The sequence below is a fragment of the Hemicordylus capensis genome, chromosome 2 (assembly GCF_027244095.1).
Source record: "Hemicordylus capensis ecotype Gifberg chromosome 2, rHemCap1.1.pri, whole genome shotgun sequence".
Lineage (NCBI taxonomy): Eukaryota > Metazoa > Chordata > Lepidosauria > Squamata > Cordylidae > Hemicordylus > Hemicordylus capensis.
This window is the reverse complement of record NC_069658.1, coordinates 227,396,599-227,417,799: the sequence shown is the minus strand read 5'-3', so window position 1 is coordinate 227,417,799 and position 21,201 is coordinate 227,396,599. Positions and strand designations below refer to the sequence as shown.

Below are 21,201 nucleotides of genomic sequence, written 5' to 3'. Positions count from 1 at the left end.
ATCTGGTCCTATTGGGTTGGATTCTTTTCAAATGGCAGCTTGAGGATGTGGACTAGAACCTGGGCAGTGCACAAGCCACATTTATATTTTATTTTATTTTACATATTTTTATACTGTCCAAAACATACGTCTCTGGGCAGTTTACAACAAGATAAAAACAAAATTAAAACATTAGTTAAAAACAAAAACAAGAAATTTAAAACAATTTGAAATTTTTAAAACGATATTCTAAAACAACATTAAAAACAATCAAAACAGGATCAGTTAAAAGCCTGGGTGAACAGATACGTCTTTAAAGACTTTTTAAAAATTATCAGAGATGGGGAGGCTCTTATTTCATTAGGGAGCGGATTCCAAAGCCTTGGGGCAGCAATGGAGAAGGCCCATCCCTGAGTAGCCACCAGACAAGCCAGTGGCAAATGCAGACGGACCTCTCCTGATGATCTCAATGGGCAGTAGGGTTCATAACGAAGACGACATTCTCTTAAATACCCAGGGCCAAAGCTGTTTAGGGCATTATAAGTTATAACTAACACCTTGTATTTTGCACGGAAACATATCGGCAGTCAGTGTAACTCCTTCAATACAGGAGTAATATGGTCTCTCCTAGATGACCCAGAGACCAGCCTGGCTGCTGCATTCTGAACCAACTGTAGTTTCCGGACTACATACAAGGGCAGCCCCACATAGAGTGCATTACAGTAATCCAGTCTGGAGGTTACCAGCAGATGTACCACTGTTTTGAGGTCATCTATCTCAAGAAATGGATGTAGCCGGCGTATCAGCCGAAGCTGATAGAAGGCACCTCTGGCCACTGCCTCAACCTAGGACACCAGGGAGAGGCTTGGATACAAAAGCTCCCCCAGACTGCATACCTGTTCTTTCTGGGGAAGTGTGACCCCATCCAGAACAGGCAGATCAAAATCATCTCCCCAATTTTGACCCTGCACAATGAGTACCTCCGTCTTATCTGGATTCAGTCTCAGTTTGTTATCCCTCATCCAGCCCATTACCAACTGCAGGAAGGCATTTAGGGAGGTTATGCCCTCTCCCGATGATGCTGACATGGAGAAATAGATTTGAGTGTCATCAGCATAATGATAACACCCTGCACCAAATCTCTCCCAGCGGTTTCATGTAGATGTTAAACAACATTGGAGACAATATGGAGCCCTGAGGGACACCATACAAAAGTTCAGAGCACATTGTGTGCTCTAGACCAGGGTTTCTTAACCTTGGCCCCCCAGATGTTGTTGGACTATGACTCCCATGATCTCCAGACATGGCCTTTGTGGCTGAGGATGATGGGAGTTGTAGTCCAACATCTGGGGGCCAAAGATTAAGAAACTCTGCTCTAGATGCTTGCCCTTCATGGCTAGCGGTGGGAGCACACAGCTAGAGGTGCAGATACTCTGTGCCCAGCCCAGCTAGTAATAAATATGACACCCAATCTGAAAGAGCTGCACTGGCTATTAATTCATTTCTGGGTGCTGGTTTTGACCTTTAAAGCCCTAAATGGTTTGGGCCCTGGATATTTGGAGGACCATCCGCTCCCAAGGGTTTCTGCCTGCTTGACAAGATCATCAGAAGGGGCTCTGCTCCGTGTGCTGATGGTGAGAGAGGTTCAGATGTACACAAGACAGGGCCTTCTCAGTCTTTGCCCCCAGGCTTAGGAATGCTCTCCTGTTTGGCATCCGCTCCACAGCCTCCATGACAGATTTTAGGAAACGGGTAAAGACGTGGCTCTTCACTCAGGCTTTTAAATGAAATTATTGGGGGTTATTTCCTCCTGCTGCTGCTTTGTGTTTTGTGTATTACTGTACTATATAGGTTTTTAAACTTTTGGATAGGGATGATATTTTTATATTTATATTTAGTATCTGTACTTTTGTATTGTAAATTGTGCATTGTTTTAATTATACTTTGAGATTATTTTAATGAAAAGAGGTATAGAAATCAAACAATAAATACATCTTATTAGAAGCCTATCTCCGAAATTGTAAGACTTAAACTTGTAGAGGATGTGTGTACACACACAAATTTGAATGTTGCATTTATGAGATTGGCTACTCCACTCTCACTAACTTGCATCCAAATATTGGTTATAAGCAATCTTACTGAAGATTGCTTACTCATAATCAATCTTACTGAAATCAATGAGAGAAGTAAGTTTGTCCCATTACTCATGAGAAACTCTATATCTCCTCAAACCTTGGTGCATCCTCCATCGCAATAGCTGTGACGTTTTAATTTATAAACAATTAAAATAAATAATATACAATGATAAATAAATAATAAACAATTAAAATAAATAAAAATATTGAACAAAATAAAAATAAACAATAAATAATAGCAATAAATAATAACTATTTATTGTTTAAATAATAAACAAATAAATAATAAACAAGATGCTAATGTGAGCTCATTGGCATCCCTGTGCCAATGCGCTCACAAATTAAAATGAAGCATAAGGTAGACACCAGCAATAACCACTGAAGGGATGCTCTGTTGGGGTTAGCTCAGGACATTTGCATATGCTTTGTGTGAAGATCTGGTGGCAATGAATTCCCCATGTTAAATGTATGCTTTCTGTGAAGACCTTTCTTTTCCCTGTCCTGTCTACCACCAATAAACGTCATTGATCCACCCTAGTTCAAGAATTGTGAGAGAGTGAGAAAAGCAGATCTCTGGCCGTTTCTTTTTAGCATCCTGCATTTGATGCAGCAAAGGGATAGAAGAGGGAGACCGATTACTCCCGGGAGTCTGGAGACCTCCCGATGGAGGAGGGTGGTGGTTGTTACCATATCATGCTCTGCTCTGCCTGGAGAGGAGGGGGACTGTGGGAGGCTCTCTTGCCCAGTGCTCCTTCCTGTCCGGCGTCGTGGAGGCTGCAACCTGCCTTTCTGGAAGGAGCCGACAGTTCCCGCGTTCCTGCTTCTATAGGGAGTTCTGGGAAGTGTGCATAATTTCTCTCTCACACCCTTCGCCTCTCTCTCTCAATCTCTGGTTCTCTCCTCACCACAATGCTGCCACAACTCACTCCCCCAGCGTGCGCGTCCCCAGTGGTGCCCTTGCACATATTCACCTCTCTGTTCTTCTTCTTCAGTCACGGTTCCTCCAAAGGAATCAAAGGAGCTGAAGTTGCAGTGGGTAAGGCTAGCTTTATGACAGCTTGATCATAAGAGATACCTTGTATTATAGTTGGTAAGCAAAGTCAGACAGGTCCCCAACAGTGAAAACTAATACCCTTCGGAGTACTTGACGGGGTACTGGGTGGAGGGAGGGGGCACTGCAGTTGCACAATTTGTTCCCCATGTGAGGTTTGCTTGAAGCCAACACATCCTCAGCAATGCGTCTGCTGCAGACAGGGAGGAAAGAGGGTGGAAACCCTCCTCTTTTGCACCTGATTGGCTGGCTACATGCTGAAGCTCAGCATGCCCCTCCCCTCAGCTGGACCGACAGGCTTCAGAAAATTAGCACTTTGTACTCCCACTGAGATTAATAGGATAAGAAAAATTGTCCCATTCCAATAAGACTGCTTATGAGTAACTTAGAGTGGATGTGTCCAGGGGTGTAGCAAGGTTGGAGTGGGGCCAGAGAGAAGATTTTAAAATGGGGGCCCCCACTCACTGAAGTAAAATTTATATATTTATTATATTCTTCAAGGAGCTCCTGGAAGGTTTTGTGCAGGCTTGCTCCGTTTTGGGTGTGCATAATTTCTCTCTCTCAATCTCTGGTTCTCTCCCCACCACAATGCTGCCACAACTCACTCCCCTACAGCGTGCGCGCCCCGGTGGTGCCCTTGCACAAATTCCTGGCTCTCTTCTGCCCTCAGCTTTGCCTTTTTTCCTCCCCGATTTGCCCCTCATGTGAGGGTTGTTTCTTTCCTCTCCCTCTCCCGCTGTTCCCTCAAACATATCACGAACCAGGTCAACTCAGGATGCACTCGGGACAGCCGGGAGACTTGTGGAGCGACCGAACCCCCAGAGGAGGGCGGGGCCCAGGTGCAAGTTTACCCCAAAGCGGGGAGAGGGTGGAGGGGAGGCGAGGGAACGCCTTCAGTCACGCGCCGGCCTGCCCCCCTCCTCTCGCTCTCTCCCCATGGAAGTGGTGGTGTTAAGTCCCTGGCAGGCGTCTTCACGATGTTTAGCGGGAAAGCCGTGGGGTCTTGCACCAGCTCCTGCCGCAGTCTGCAAAGCACCCAACAGTGAACTAAATGGATCCGCCTCGAGTTCGAGAATGAATGGCGGGAGACTGAGCCGCAAGTTCTCTCCGGCTCTTCCTCCACAGCACCCCGCGTTGAATGCTCCAGAGACGGAGAACCCCCCGACCTTGGCTAGATCGCACCCTGAGAGAGGCTTGCAGCAGGAGAACTGTAGTGGCGCCCTCGACGACGCCCCCTTTGCTGTGCCTCTGTATCCTTCCTCAGCATAGAAAAAGACAAGAGACGCACGGCAGGAACTTCCGGTTCACCTTGGATTGCCATCCTCAGTGGTTGACTTTCCTTTTCTTCACCTTATCCTGTGCTGTGTCCCAGAGAGGAAGGGAATTGTGGGAAGGGGCAGGATCTTTTGCAGTGCACAGCAAATGCCTCTACCCATTAGGTTTGGTGCATTTTCTTGGGGTTGAGCTGGAGGCTGATCCCTGACAAAGCAAAAAGCTCCCACTTTTCCTGCTTTCACGTGGAACTTAGTGATATACCCATGCAAAGCATCCACGTTGGGAGGGCAGTCTAACCTAAAACTAAGGCCTAGGGAACCACAGCACAGCCATCTTAATATGAAGTCCCATAACTCTCTATGCCTCTTCCACACTGGAAACTAAGGGGTTAATTCCCCCAGCCCTCTCTGCCCAGGGAGGATTTACCTCTTAAGGAGTTAATCTGCTGCAGCTGTTGGTATCTTACTCTTCCGCTAGACAAGGGGCCCATATAACTTGCTGACACCTCTAGGAAGATAAGGGAAGGGGCAACGAACAAAAGACAGATTTTGGGAAACTGATACAAGTTAAGGGATGGTCAATGTAAACAAAGGTGGATCTGCACTAATGATAGGCTTTGCATTCCTTCTAAGACTTTTGTTACACCATGGTAGATTACTAAGTTACCCTCTGTGTATAAATACTTACCTGTAACTGGGGGTCTTCGCTCTGGATTTGGGTGTGCCCCCAAAGCCTTACTTGCTTGCAGTAAACATCCCATAAGCTTTTCCCTGTGTGTGTATTATTTGGCGTCACCACCCAGACAAGAACTGGTTTTCATTTTTATATCATTAGAGAAACCCACCCCCACCCCCCGTGAAAAAGGAGCTGAGGCTCCCGTCTCCTCATCCCTGAAGGGATCTGGTGAGTCCCACGTGTATTTGGGGGGAGGGGACCAAGTGGGGGGGGTGCCATAGGGGAGGGCTGGTGCGAAACGCTGTGCAGGGGTCAAAAGTTCACAGTTCCAGCTCTATAGTTTGTTCTAGGAGGGAGAAGAGTTCTGCCATTTAAATTTTGGAGGGGTTTGATTTGATGGGCTAGAATTTAAAAACTGGAGCTGGAGGAAGAGTTGAAAGACAGGAGTCTCTCCCAGCTTGCAAGTTGCAGCAGGAGAACTGTAGTAACGCCCCCTCGACGACACCCCCTTTGCTCTGCCTCTGTATATACTCAGTATAGAAAACAAGAGACGCACAGCAGGCACTTCCGGTTCACCTTGGATTGCCACCCTCAGTGGCTGGTCACTCACAGACTTTCCTTTCCTTCACCTTATCCAGCTGTGTCTCCGCGAGGAAGGGAATTGTGGGAAGGGGCAGAATCTTTGGCACAGCAACTGCCTCTGCCCGTTGGGTCGTTTGGTGCATTTTCTTGGCGTGGAGCTGACAAAGCAAAAGGTTCCCATGTTCCTTCTCTCACAAAGAACTTAGGGAAACCCCGTGAAAAAGGAGCGGAGGCTTCCACGTCTCTGCTGCTGGGGGAATGTGACTCCTGTCTCCTCATCTCTGAAGGGATCTGGTGAGTCCCATGTGCACTTGCGGTGTGTGTGTGTGGGGGGGGGAGAGGGGGTGCCATAGGGGAGCACGGGAGGGGACTGTGGGTGGGTGAAAACAAAGGCAGCGCAGGCATATAACAAGGCAGCTGCTGATGAGGGTGGGGCCTGACTTACAGGAGCAAATTTGATCTTCCTCAGCCCCCTACCCCTTTAACCCCACAGCAAGATGCTCTGTGCTGTTCACCCAGATTTCTTGGAGGATTTCTTTCCAGATTTCTTGGAGGAAGGATTTCTTTTCCACTCTTCTCAGCAAAGCAAAGCGCTCCCTTGGAACTATACTCAATGCAGTTTCAAACTGATATCCCTGCAGGATCTCTGAACAGGGCAGATAAAGAACGTCTGTGAAGCTGCCGACTGAGTCAGATCTTTGGTCAAACTGGCTCACTGTGGTCTACATATGACTGGTAGCAGCTTTCTAGGGTTGCAGGAAGGGGTCTTTTTTCTTCTCCCTTTTCTTTCTCCAGCACATGTGGACCCTGGGACTTCCTGAAACCAGGAACCTCCCGAAACGGAGGGATAAAAAGCAGGGGGAGGTGTGAGTGAGGGGTGTTGTGGAAGGGAAAGGATGAAGAAGATACAGTCATAGTGGGAGGATTCAAGAGAAAGCTGAAGGGAGGATTAAGGGGGAGGGGAGTTACTAGGGTCAGGTCAAAGGATGCTTCACTGAAGTCTTTGTTCTGTGGCCCTTAAGGAAATAAATGCCCCCCACGTGACCTTTCAAGCTTCTTTTTGACTCCTGGCTTTTAACTCATTTTCTTGCAGGGAGAAGATCCACCAGGTGGAATGTGGGTTTCTAAAATCTTCATCCCTCAGGAGAGAACAAAGAGGTACTTTGGCTTTTGTTGGGAGGCTGCCTTGGAGCACGGCTTAAAGATGGGAAAGGAAGACCCAGCTAGCTGCAAAGCAGGAGACGGCCCTGAGGCCAGCCAGGTGGGGAGCACTGGGGAATTCTGGGAAAGGATCAAGCAGGAGATCCTGGTTGAGGACATCAGGAGTTCAGAGGCCCAGCGCCTGCGCTTCAGGCAGTTCTGCTACCCGCAGGCCGAGGGCCCCCGAGAGGTTTGCGGCCGACTCCACAGCCTTTGCCATCAGTGGCTGAAGCCGGAAAGTCACACAAAAGCTCAGATGCTGGACCTGGTGATCCTGGAGCAGTTTCTGGCCATCCTGCCCCCAGAGGTGGAGAGCTGGGTTAGAGAGTGTGGAGCAGAGACCAGTTCCCAGGCAGTGGCCTTGGCAGAAGGTTTCCTCCTGAGCCAGGCAGAGGACAAGAGTCAGGAAGAACAGCAGGTGAGAGAGAGCAGTTTATCCTGGAAGCTGCAAAGTACTAAGAATGCGAACCAGGAGATCCTAAAATCATTTTTTGAGATGAACTATCTCAAAGCAGTGGTACCTATGCTGGTAACCTCTAGGCTAGATTACTGCAATGTGCTCTATATGGGGCTTCCTTTGTATGTAGTCCGGAAACTACAGTTGTTCCAGAATGCGACAGCCAGGTTGGTTTCTGGGTCATCTAGGAGAGACCATATTACTCCTGAGTTGAAATAATGGCATTGGCTGCCGGTATGTTTCCGAGCAAAATACAGGGTTCTGGTTATTACCAATAAAGCCCTAAACAGCTTAGGCCCTGGGTATTTAAGAGAATGTCTTATTCGCCATGAGCACCTCCACTTGTTAAGATCATCTGGAGAGATTCCTCTGCGGTTGCCACCAACTCGTTTCGCAGCTGTTTGGGAACAGGCCTTCTCCTTTGCTGCCCCTCAACTTTGGAATGCACTCCCTGTTGAAATAAGAGCCTCCTGATCCCTGGCGAGTTTTAGAAAGGCACCAAAGACACATTTTTTCAAGCCAGGCTTTTAATTGGATTTATAGCTTTAAAATTTTAATACTGGGTTTTAAATATTTTTAATGTTTTAAATTATTTTAATTGATAATTGTTTTGATGTTTTAAATGATTTTAATTTTAAACCACCCAGAGATGCAAGTTTGGGGCAATATAGAAATATTTTAAATGAATAAATAAAATAAAATAAAATAAGCCAGATGTTGCCCAAGGGAGCAGCTTGGAAATCTCTCATGGAGATGATCCATCCACTTCAACCCCTTCTTGGGTTAGAGGCCTTCTTGGGCATGTGGCAGAGCATCTGATTCCATGAAGAATGCCCCCGGTTCCATCCCTGGCATCTCCATGCAGAGCTGGGATAACCTCCTGCCTGAAACCTTGGAGAAGAAGTCGCTGCCAGTCAAAGTAGACAAAACTGAGCTAGATTTAGGAAAGGCGGTATATGTATTGCTTATTCGTTTGATTTATATACTGCTTTTCATGAAAATAATCTCAAAGTGGTTTACAATATAATTAAAACAATACATAAAATACAAAGATACAGATATGATAAAAATAAAATCTCTATTTAAAAATCAGATTAAAACAATACAAAAAACTCAAAGCAGCAGCAGCAAAAGCAATACTTTTATTCAAAAGCCTGGGTGAAGAGCCACGTATTTCCATTAAAAAAAAAAATGTCAAAGAGACAGAGGAGTGGATGTCAGCTAGGAGAAGAAGTCACTTGCAGTTGGTGTAGACAATACTGAGCTAGATCTAGGAAAGGCGATATATAACCTGAATAAAATAAATGAATAAAGGACCATGGATCTGATGGTATAAGGCAGTTTCCTATGAGGCTTTCGTGCACCTTTCCCTTTACAATCACTCTCTTCCTTCTCCCTGTTGGGATTCTCTCCTTCCGTCTGTCTCAGGTGCAAGGACTGATGTCGGAAGCAGCCCCTGACTTCCCTGAGGCCGAGAAGGCTCCATCAGGCACCAGGCAGAGGCCTCTGTCCACGGAGATCCCCAGGCAGGAGGGCAGCAGTGGGGCCACCTTGCTGGGTAAGGAGGTATGGGGTGGGTGCCCCCTTATTCCCCCCCCCCAGATACCCCTGTGAAGGAATGAGGCCTTTTCCTCCCCTTTGTCCTTTTCAGATGTTTATTATATGTGTGATTGCTTCCTCCCTGTGTTCTATATCAAGAAGTTGTGCAGGGGTCACATGTTCACAGTTCCAGCTCTATAGTTTGTTCTAGGAGGGAGAAGAGTTCTGCCATTTAAATTTTGGAGGGGTTTGATTTGATTGGCTATAATTTAAAAACTGGAGCTGGAGGGCGAGTTGAAAGACAGGAGTCTCTCCCAGACCTACCTGGTGATTCTGCCTGGGACTGAACCTGGGACCTTTGGCATGAAAGCAGATGCTCCCCCACTGAGCTATGACCCCTAAGCCAGGGAAATATCTCCCCACTGAGCTATGACCCCTAAGGCAGGGGAATATCTCACGGCAGAGAGGGCTCCCATGTCTTCACCCATCCAAATGTAAGGAAAGGTGAGCTCTGCTGAGCGAAGGGGACAATTCATGCTTACTGCTGGACAGTGGCGTATCGGGGGGAAACGGCGCCCAGGGAAAGCTCTGGCCCTGAAATGGCGCCCCCCGGCCCCCACATACCTGTGAGGGCGCAGCAGTGCCCCCCAGGCGGCGGGTCGCCCGCTGAGTGTGGCAGCGGGTCGCCCACCGAGTGTGGCGGGGGGGTGCGGCGGCGATTTGGCGGCGGCGGTGGCTGGTTGGTGGCTTGCATGGTGGTGATAGGCTGTAGCGCGGCCCGAGCGGCGGCGCCTGCGCAGTTGGGAAGCGACGCCGGGCCAGGAGGTAGGCTCGGCGTCGCTCTGCGGCCTGCACTCCGTCCTCGGCGGGCGATCCGCCGCCGCCGCTCGGGCCGTGCTACAGCCCATCGCCGCCACGCCAGCCAACAGCCAGCCACCGCCACACTCGGCGGGCCGCAGGCGACCCGCCGCCCGCCACCGCCAAATCGCCACCTCACCCCCGCCGCCACACTCGGCAGGCGATCCAGGGGGAGCCACTTTTTGGCGCCCCCCATGTGGCCCACTGGGGTGGCACCCGGGGCACATGCCCCCCATGCCCCCCCATTGTTACACCCCTGCTGCTGGAAGACTGGCTGTCCATCCCAACGTATCTTTACTTTGGAAGAATCATCCTGAGTAGACATTTCCCCAACGCTTCCCCCATTCCTTGTTATATATTTTGCCCTCTTTCCTGTCTGATAGACTTGACAGAAGGAGAGCATCTGAAATTCCTGCCCTGCTTTTATGGTCCCCTGAGTCTTTTGCGGGGTAGACCCTTTTCTCCAGCCTCTCCACAGTTAAAATATACAATACCTTGTGTTATGACCGATGTCAACTTTGTGTGTCCAAAACTGCATTTTGAGTTCTGCACAAAGCCAACATGCACATTTTTTTAACTCTAGACTTGATTTTCTCTCTCTCTTATTCTCCTAAACCCACCCGTCACTTTTGTGTCCTTTGCAGGTGCTGGAAAGATGCTGCCAATGCAGTCTAAGCCATCGCTTCTTTCTGGTGGAATTGAAGATGTTTCAGGACAGCCGAAGCAGGTAGGGGACAGATTGTTGGGAAAGGAGAATGTGGGGCAGGCAGACAACCCCTATTCCTTGGACACCCCTCTGGGGTTGCAAGTGACTCTCTTTACTTTTGCTTTGGTCAGAGCTGCTGGCTAGGAAGCCTTGAATCTTGTGAAGGTTGGAATCTGGCTAACCAGACAGGGAGGCGCCTTTGAAATGGTTAGCTTTCAAGTATTGAGCAGGGTTGAATGTGCCTCTTCATCTCAGGAGAGCATCTTTTTCAAGTGGTGGTGACTGGTATCCCCACTGCATATTTTTAGTTGCAGCCCCTTAGAGAAAGGACACCATTCCCCCCCACCACCCACTTTTCCTGCTATTTAAACCACTTTGAACACTTTTGTTTAAAAGCAGGTATAGAAATATAATTGATGGACCTGCAGGGAACATTCCCTGCCCTTCTCACCAGCTCATCTGAACAGCTCTTGTGGATTCTGCTTCAAGGAAGGAACCGTTATGCCTTCTGTGAGGGTGAACATGTTTCCTTCCTCTCTTGCAGGGCCAGGTGAGCTTTGAGGAGGTGGCTATGCATTTCACGGAAGAGGAGTGGGCTCTGCTGGATCTGGACCAGAGAACCCTGCACAGGGAAGTCATGGAGGAGAATAGGGGGAATGTGGCTTCTCTGGGTAAGGCTCCTTCTTTTTCCTTGAAAGGGGGAGAGTAAAAAGCCTGTTCAGACATGATGTTGTGCAGAGATCTGTACACTCATATGTGCTGGTGTGAATGACTGGACCTGTATTAATGTCAAAAGTGAACCTTGGTACAGGTCCCTCAGATGCATGGGACAGAGAGGAAGGGTACTGATGTACCTGTGTGGATGTGGAGAAAGGGTGGGATATAAATGCAATAAATAAAACTCAACCCTGAGGATGCTCTGTTGGACAACTCCGAAGATATGACACTGCCTTATGTGGAGTTAGACCCTTCAGCCACCTAAATCAGTAGTCTCTACACTGACTGGCAGCAGCTCTTCAGAGTTTGGAAGAGGGTTTTCCCAGTCCTACCTGGAGATTCTGCCAGAGACTGGAACAGGGGCCTTGTGCAGATGCTTGGCCACTGAGCTGAGGAGACTGGCAATCTCCTGAGACAGATTTCAGCCTTCCAGAACATCTTGGGAGAGGGAGATCCAGCATCTGTGCAGAGACAGGTCCTGCAGAACGTTCCTCCTCTCAGCTCTGTAAAGGGACTCTCGCCTGGGCAGGAGATTGCCAGCTAAGCCCTGTGAGTTGCCTGCTACCAGAGGAGAGTTTCCATTTGGGCCCAGCATCTTGACCAAGGCTATGAACTAGTTCTGAGTCTGTATGAACATCTCCTGCTCCATTGTCCAAAAACATCTGTCTGTTCTGGACTAAGTTCCAACTGTTCTTCAGACCCTTTGGGTTGATAACAGATTCCCAATCCCTGCAGTGTTTTGAGGTCCCTGTAAGTCCCAGATATCTGTCCATGTTTAAAGAAGTCTATTGAACTAGAGTTTCCCCCACCAAATAGGTATGGCCAGACTACAAAGGGAGGCCACAAAATCCAAAGCCATAATAGAAAATGAGCAATTCAGAAGATAATTTGAAATCACATATTGCTTAGGGAATTAGCCCAACGAATTATACACAGGACAGGAAATTCCTGGAACAGGCAATTCTGTAGGGATGGTGAGAGTGAGAGAAAGGTCCGATGGGGGAGTTAAGGAAGACAGTTTGACAGAAAAGTAGCAAAGTGGGGTGGAATCAAATAGGTGGGAGTAAGCAAACAAGCAAATTTATGAATTTGTAGCTGTTGTCTTGCAGCAGCTGCCGCTGCTACTACTACTACAAATATTTATATTCTGCTCTTCATGGATAGCTGCAGCTGTCTTCTCCAGTACAGGTGCATTTATTCCATAGTGGTGGAGCAGACACTAGGGTGGGAAGGGGAGGGAGTAAGCATGAGGGAAGACGGGTACATGGGAAGTTCCACCAGACACTCAAAGGTGATCAGGGGATAAAGAGAAGGGATATTTAGCAGGATTCTGTGCAGCATAGAGAGAACTAGCGGACGGCTTTTGTGTTTCTAGATGCTGAGAAAGCATTTGATTGAGTTGAACCACTATATTTATTTCATACCAGTGCTCCCTCTAATTTCCTTTCCCCGCCTCCTTTCTGTGAGTTTTGCTCTGGGCGGCAGTATCAAGGCATTGTGTGCACACTTGGGTTCAGAACGGGGCCTTTCTGATTCAACCTGAGCGGGATCTAAAATTAACTGAGTGGACATCAAACTTATGAGTACGTGCATGTGCACACACCTTAGAGGGAGCACTGTTTCAGATATGAGAAACCTTTGGTCTTGGAGGGAATTTCACTAATTTGATAAAACATGTATAAAAAAGCTTTAGTTAGGATCTTGGCAAATGGTATATTGTCAAATGAGTTTCATTTGGAAAGAGGAACAAGGCAAGGTTGCCCACAATCCATTATTATTTGCATTAGTTATGGAACCTCTTGCTAAATCTATCAGAGATGAGGAGAAGATTGATTGATCAATTAAGTGCCGTCAAGTTGGCTTCAACTCTTAGCGACCACATAGATAGATTCTCTCCAGGACAATCTGTCTTCAACTTGGCCTTTAAGGGCGCTCAGTGGTGCATTCATTGCTTGCTGCTGGTCATTCTCTTCTCTTTCCTTCAACTTTCCTCACCATTATGGACTTTTCAAGGGAGCTGGGTCTTCGCATAATGTGTCCAAAGTATGATAGTTTGAGCCTGGTCTTTTGTGCCTCAAGTGAGAATTATGGATTAATTTATATTATGATCCATTTGTTTGTTTTCCTCTCTGTCCGTCGTACCTTCAAAAGTCTGAGAAGAAGATTACAAGAATAAAATTGGATAATCAAGAACATGAAATTTAATAATATGCAGATGATGTGGCCTTAACTTTCCCTGTGTTCTTTGAAATATTAATGTATTTTGGATCTGTGTCTGGCTATAGAATCAATTACACTAAATCAGAATGGTTAAGTATACATATCAGCAAAGGTTTCCACCCGGTATCACAAAGCACTTATGGTGTTGTGGTTAAAGTGATGGGCTAGACTAAAGAGACCTGATTTGAAATACCTGTTCAGTCACACAACTCCCAGGTGACTCTGGGCCGATTTCTTCTGTCTCAGCCTAATCTACCTCACAGGCTTGTTGTATAGCCATGTACATCACTCTGAAGTGTGGGATACAACAAATAAATAACTAAGATGAAAGCTGGGCTCTGCTGATTTGGAAATGTTACATATATATAATAATAATGAAGTATTCTGAAAAGTCTGTTTGGTTCTACTAGCTGGGGCTTACCCATGCGGGACATGACATCCAGAGTCACACCAAACAAGGCAGCCTCAGAGCCAGTGTTGAAATCCCCCAAGATAAATAGCCTGGGGCACTTCAATACTGCCCTTTGGCTACCTCTGTCAACCCAGGGAGGGAGGCAGTAAGGCACCAGGTGTGTAAGGTATGCAAATACCAAGTGCAAACATTGCAAACTCTGAGGAATATCCCAGTGGGGTACCCAGTGATCGAGATGAAATCCTGATTGTGACCCCCTACCCACCCACCCATTCATCCTGTGTTGCGGCTGGCTTGAGAATCTGGAGGGTGACAGCTAGGACTCTCTGCCTGCCACATCCACCCATGTCTTGGAAACACAGAACAGTCTGGCTTTCTTCATCTTCTCTCAAAGGCACACATTAAGTGGGGGTTGATCAGTGATCGGAGGCTCCATTTCCATCCCAGGCTCTGACCAATTTTCTCTCTTCATTCCAGCAGATGACAGTGGGGAGAGGAACAAGGAGGGAATTTGCAACAGAGGATTGTTAGGTGGTGCCAGCTGGAAAGAGAGGAAAAAACAGAGAATGAAAACTGAAGAAAATCAGAAGAGGAGGAATGGGTCTTCTGCTTCAAGTCATGGCAAAGTACATAAAATCGGAATCCAAAAAGCAATGCAAAAAGAAACAGAAAGAAGAATGTGCCCTCTGAGAAGGAAAAGTTTATGTTCTGAACCAAGCATTCAACCTCAGTGGGGAATTCAAACAGGAGAAAAACGATATAAATGCTTGGAGTGTGGAAGGAATTTCAGTCAAAGTGCATACCTCACTTCCCATCAAAAATCCCATACAGGGGAGAAACCATTTAAATGCTTGGAGTGTGGAAAGAGCTTCAGTCACAGCGGAAATCTTACTACCCATCAAAGAACCCATACCGGGGAGAAACCATATCAATGCTTGGACTGTGGAAGGGGCTTCAGTCAGAGTGTACATCTTACTAGCCATCTAAGAGCCCATAGTGGGGAGAAACCATATCAATGCTTAGAGTGTGGAAAAAGCTTCAGTCAGAGCGTACATCTTACTAGCCATCAAAGAACCCATACCGGGGAGAAACCATATCAATGCTTGGACTGTGGAAGGGGCTTCAGTCAGAGTGTACATCTTACTAGCCATCTAAGAGCCCATAGTGGGGAGAAACCATATCAATGCTTAGAGTGTGGAAAAAGCTTCAGTCAGAGCGTACATCTTACTAGCCATCAAAGAACCCATACCGGGGAGAAACCATATCAATGCTTGGACTGTGGAAGGGGCTTCAGTCAGATTGGACATCTTACTTTACATCAAAGAACCCATACTGGAGAGAAACCATATACATGTTTGGAGTGTGGAAAGAGCTTCAGTCACAGGGGAAATCTTACTATCCATCAAAGAACCCATACCGGGGAGAAACTATATCAATGCTTGGAGTGTGGAAAGAGCTTCAGTTACAGCAGAACACTTACTAGGCATCAAAGAATCCATACTGGAGAGAAACTATTTAAATGCTTGGACTGTGGAAGGGGCTTCAGTCAGAAAGGAACACTTACTAGGCATCAAAGAACCCATACTGGAGATAAACCATATACATGTTTGGAGTGTGGAAAGAGCTTCAGTCAGAAAGGAACACTTACTAGGCATCAAAGAGCCCACACTGGGGAGAAACCATATAAACGCTTGGAGTCTAGAAATTTCTTCAGCCACACTTCACTTTTCATCAAATAATCCATACAGAGGACAAGCCATATACATTCTTGGAGCTCCAGCCGGACCAGATATCTTACTGTATATCAAAGAGATCTCACTGAAGAGAAACCATATAAATGTTTGGTGTGTGTTTCACAACAAAGAATCCTTGGTTCACTTTAGGAACCCCAAATCAACTGCAAACCATCACTTCAAAGAACCAACTCTGGCGATTTATAGTGTTTAAGGAAAAGTCGCCTCATTTCCTCTGACAAAAACAGAAAAGGATCCCATCAGCCCTGAAAGACATACATTTGTATCTTCTTGTGGGCTTTTGTATTAAATATTTTTGAAATATTTATTTTGCTTGTAAAACATAATGCTTCATTACAGAGTTAATCCCCAGCTCCAGAGTTATCATATGGCCTCCTCCTCTTCTAGAGTAGCACAGAGCAGTAACTTTATTCACTGACCTTTGTCCATGTATTTAGTTGGATGATGATTCTTAGACACACCTGCATTTTCAGTACAATTGTTGCACAGTAGAGGGGGAAACCAACTTCACATACACTGATGGGGTCTGAGCTGTCAGTGACTGACCAGGAGAGGGATCTTGGGGTTGTGGTGGACAGCTCATTGAAAGTGTCCACTCAGTGTGCAGCAACTGTGAAAAAGGCATATTTCATGTTTGGGATCATTAGGAAGGGGATTGAAATATTATAGAAACTGTGTGTGTGTGTGTGTGTGTGAGTGAGAGAGAGAGAGAGAGATGTCTAGGTTGCCATGATAAAAACAGAATGGGTTCCTAATACCTATAGGCTGTTGGGCAACCCCTTTCTGGCCTCTGACATCACTGTGTAGGAACAGAGCAGAGAGCTCAACAGCTGGACTGCCATGGAACAGAGATGACAGCCTTAGGCAGCCAGCAGCAGAGGGACCTCTAAACCATCCACAGTAAACTTATCCCATTGATTTCAGTGGGAGTACTCATGAGAAACTGACTGGAGTAGCCTGAATGCTAACTGTAACATTTATGCATTAGAAATCTCTGTGGGGTTACCTAAGCTGTAGGTTTGCAACAGAAGGGGTACACTTGTTTAAAAAGGCTGATAACCGCTGAGCTAAGGCATTCTAGTCTGTGAGTCTGTCCATGCTTACACAGGAAAATGGGGACTGCAGAACAGAACAGATGTTGTGATTCTTAATTTGTTTTGCACTTGAGGTGGAAGCCCAGGATTCCGTTACTGAGCAAACCCAAGCAAATGAGAGTGCTTTTGTTCCCCTTATGGCTCAAATTTCCTTCATCTACTGTATGACATACCTTTTGGGGTGGTATGCAAAAATATACAGAATAAGTGACAATCAATACAAATCTTGGATAAAGGATCCTGGTCAGGGTCAGTCACCGGAGGGGCAAGACAGCTTGAACTTTCCACTTCCTCGGTTTGTTTCCACTTCACCCTTAGCTATCACGTCAGCTCCAGCCAGCTTGAGGTGTGAGCTGAAAAGCGAGAACAATCAGCCTGCAGGCTACCACCAGTGGCCTGTAAACATGTGCTGTAGTCCATGAGCCAGACCCACAAATTTTGGCCATTGGTACCATCTCAAGTGATGGATGCTCATAGTGATTGTTGGCTATGTCTCTCCCTCTAGAGAGGGAAAATAAACAATGGCATTATTGTCCTTATAGCTTTCTCTGTGTTGGCATCCTTCCTTTAGCCCAGCCCCCAAAAGATTAGGCTCCTGTGGCATTTCCTTCTTCCTTGCCAGTATGTGGGTAAAACATATTGGCATAACTTCTCTAGTTGCCCCAGGACTGTGGAACACACTTCCTGCTGATGTTAGAGCTGAAAAGATGTAGCTTCAGCCAAGCTTTTTACTTGAATTTTACTGGATGTTTTAATTCTAAATATATTTTAAATGTGTTAATTTTTTATTGTAAACCATCTAGAAACTTTGGTTGTGGTCAGTATATAAATATATTAATAAAAGTAGTATGTATGTGCTGGTAGGAGGACACCATCAGAGTCTGGGAAGGGCTTGCAAGAGGATCATGGGAAGGAGACCTAAGAAGAGCCTGGCTAGACTAGCCTAAGGCCACGATCCTCTTCCCCACCATGGTCAAGCAGATGCCCTGGGAAGCCCCAAAGCAGGAAGTGAATGAAGATAGACCCTTTTTCCACCTTGGCTCCCTGCCACTGGGATTCAGAGGTATACTGAGCCTGAACAGGTTCTACTTCACCGTCATTAAATAATAGACAAGATGGTTCCCTGTCCCCATGAGCTCACAATTTAAAAGGAAGCCTAAAGTAGACAACTGTAAGCGCCACTGGAGGGATGCTGTGTTGGGGTCGATGAGTAAGTTTTGTACCTGTTTATTCAAGATAACTTTCTAGAAGCAGCTGAAGAGGTTGTATAAGAGAGATGAGGACACTGGAGCACATGGACCAGTGTTATTTTGACCAGATCAACTTCCTCTTGAAAAAGAGACATCTTGAAACGGAAGTATCTGTTGGGTATGAAACATGAACCAACAAGTCCATACCCATTTCCACATCATGGACTTCATCACTCCTCAATTACAGCCAAAATACTTTCCAATGAGTTTTGCCATTGATTTGGGGTTCCTAAGTATCTAGACTCAGACAGAGGAAGTTCCTTCATGGGACACGTCATGCAGGAACTCTGCAAAGCCCTAAGCATTATGCAGAGGTATCACATAACCTGTCATCCACAATCATCCAGACATGTGGAGAACTCTTAAAGAAACCCTTCAGAAAATTGTCAAAGCAGATGGTAAAAATTGGGATGAGCGCCTCCCTGTCATTGTTATGGCAATGAGAGCTTTATTGCTCCTCTTTGAGTATACAGTTGTTTCACTAATATTTCCCATTGTTCTGATTTTGCTTACATTGAATATATTTCCAACTATAGATTTATTGGATTAGGTTGGGTTTGGACAAGGACATCTGCATCAGCTTTGTGTAAAGATCTGGTGGCAGTGAGGTCCCCAAGTTAAATGTTTGCCTTCTACATTTCTACTTTCTTTTCCCTGTCCTTTCTACCACCAATAAATGTAATTGATCCACCTTGAGTTTGAGAACTATGAGAGAGTGAGAAGAGCTTATCTCTGGCCATTTTCTAGGTAGCATCCAGTATTGTATGAACCAAAGCTGCTATCCACATGGTAGAGTGAGCTCAGAATTACTAGCAGACTGAGCTGTTGTGAGAGGGGAACTCGAGGATAAGCAGGGAGACCGAGGAGATAAGTGTTGGAGGCAGTGTTCCATCTAACAGGGATTCCCAGATGCTGTTGACTACAACTCCCAGCATCCCCAGCTGCAATAGCCTTTGCTTGGGGATTGTGGGAGTTGTAGTCAACAACTGGGAATCCCTGTTAGAGGGAACATGAGGGAGTTGTGGAGAGACAGACCAGTGTCCAGAGTACTGTATGGAGGTGGAGGCAGGTCATCAGGTGAAGGATCCTCTTTCTGCCACGTTTCTGGTTTATCCATGTGTCTTCTCATTCATCTGACTTTCTTACAAGGAGATGCCTCAGTTGCCTGCTAGAATAATCTATGTCTGCTTGTAAAATTCTACATACAACATAGGAACACAGGAAGCTGCCATATACTGAGTCAGACCATTGGTCTATCTAGCTCAGTATTGTCTTCACAGACTGGCAGCGACTTCTCCAAGGTTGCAGACAGGCATCTCTCTCAGCCCTGTCTTGGAGATGCTGCCAGGGAGGGAACTTGGAACCTTCTGCTCTTCCCAGAGCGGCTCCATCCTCTGAGGGGAATATCTTCCAGTGCGCACACATCTAGTCTCCCTTTCATATGCAACCAGGGTGGACCCTGCTTAGCTAAAGGGACAAGTCATGCTTGCTGCCACAAAACCAGCTCTCCTTTCTTAGAAGAAGAATTAATACTTCAATTAATTAATTCCCAAGAATTAATACTGCAAAGAGAGGAAGGAGCTGGCTTCACAGAACAAAGAGCGAGGACCTCTTTGGGTGTCCCTGAGCGCTGTCTGGGTGCCCAGCAAAGATGGAAGAGGAAGACTCAGCCCTCATCTCTTACCTGTGGGCTTCTCAGAGGGCATCTGGTGGACCACTGTGTGAAACAGGATGCTGGACTAGATAGGCCTTGGGTGTCAAGGTCTGGCCCACGGCCAGGGAAGTTCACGGCTTGGCTGGACGCTGCTGACTGAATGACATGCGTTGAATCTCAGCAATGAGTAGGAGTCTGGTGCTGTAATTTATGGAGCAAGCTGAGAGCTCCCAGCTGGTAGGAATTTATGGCTTGTCAGCCCTCAGCGATAGGCGTTTGCTCCTCCGAACAGCTTCTAATTGCATCCTGCGTTTAGAACACCTGCGTTGTTGTGGTGTCAACGGTGTTTCAATGCCTAGTTCTCCCTCCAATTGGTCTCTCACACTTTCTGCTGACTCAGGCTGCTGTGCCTGTTCTAAATCATCAGCTGGATCTATCACAGCTGTCTCAGGAATGCTGACAGCCGGGCTCTGCCCCTCAGATACTCCTGACTCGGCCGGAAAGCTGCCAGGCTCCCCTTCCTCCTCGCTGTCGGAGCTCAAGGGCATGATATTGGGCCTGATCCAGCAGGCCAAGGGGCATCGTGGGCTTGGCAGCAGCACTGGAACCGGCCGCCACTGGCTGCTCCCTCCATTGCCACCTGCCCTGTCCATGCCCAGAGCAGGTGGAGATGCAGGTGGCAAATAAAGCACTCACTGGCTAGGAGCAGGTATGGGGCCATGCCTCATGTTCTCAAACAGTGAATGTTTTGCTCACTGGCTCAGTCAGAGGGCGCTGTGTTGGTCCCCAGACCCTCATGGTCCAAGGATCTTTGTCCCCCGCCCCCTTATCTAATAGTAACTTCTCCCCTAAGAATACAATTGGAAGAAATTTACATCACCTCCCTTATCGAACCAGGTCTCCTTAATGCATGCCAAATCACCATGTGCCTCCAGGATAACCTCCTGGGTGACCACTACTACGCTTACGAATATTTATATAGTGCTCTTCAACCAAAGTTCGCACAGCAGTTTACATAAAAAAGATGGCTGCTTGTCCCCAAAGGCCTCACAACCTAAAAAGAAACATAAGGTACACACCAGCAACAGCCCCTGGAAAGATGCTGTGCTGGGGCAGGATAGGACCAGTTGCTCTCCCCCTGCTACATATAAGAGAATCGCCACTTCAAAAGGTGTCTCTTTGCTCATTTAGAAGGAGCCAGAGGTTTTACATGTATTTTTTTTTTTTTTTACAAGGCCAGAGTTTTGACCTGGCATTCAATAGCACAAGCTTCAGCCAGGGTGGACTGCTGAAAATGCTATAAGGGTCTCCTTGGATAGATGGTGGTGTGCTGGCTTTGACGCCCACACGTGGCATGTCCTGCTTCCACCACCATATTGCCCTCTGCCAAGGACAACCTCGACCAGTTGCCCACTGGTGTTTGCTACCAACCCTCCCAGATAATCTCTCCTTGTCCTGCAACTCTGAAGCCACCAAGGAGTCATCTGAACCCTCGGGTTGGAGAAGACAAGAACAGATCCACCCCCACCACAAGGTGAAAAAACTTCAGTTCTTTCTTCAGGGGGATTCACCCAGATCCGTGTTGAAGCGGAAACATGGGAACTCCTGGCTCCCTCTGGGAAACATCCTCCACCTCCATCCCC

At 46.9% G+C, this 21,201-nt stretch overlaps 1 protein-coding gene across 1 annotated transcript in view; it reads left to right on the top strand.

Annotated features, from left to right (window-relative positions):
* The window catches only part of LOC128343799 (zinc finger protein with KRAB and SCAN domains 7-like), a 44,932-nt gene extending 29,065 nt beyond the window's left edge, over positions 1-15,867 (top strand). Inside the window, exons 8-15 of the mRNA XM_053293236.1 lie at positions 3,107-3,150; positions 4,291-4,415; positions 5,985-5,991; positions 6,791-7,315; positions 8,783-8,912; positions 10,396-10,478; positions 11,002-11,128; positions 14,284-15,867. Of these exons, the coding sequence (XP_053149211.1) occupies positions 3,107-3,150; positions 4,291-4,415; positions 5,985-5,991; positions 6,791-7,315; positions 8,783-8,912; positions 10,396-10,478; positions 11,002-11,128; positions 14,284-15,545 (2,303 nt within the window). The 3' untranslated portion in view covers positions 15,546-15,867. The remainder of the gene's footprint in view (positions 1-3,106; positions 3,151-4,290; positions 4,416-5,984; positions 5,992-6,790; positions 7,316-8,782; positions 8,913-10,395; positions 10,479-11,001; positions 11,129-14,283) is intronic.
* The last annotated feature ends 5,334 nt before the right edge of the window (positions 15,868-21,201 follow it).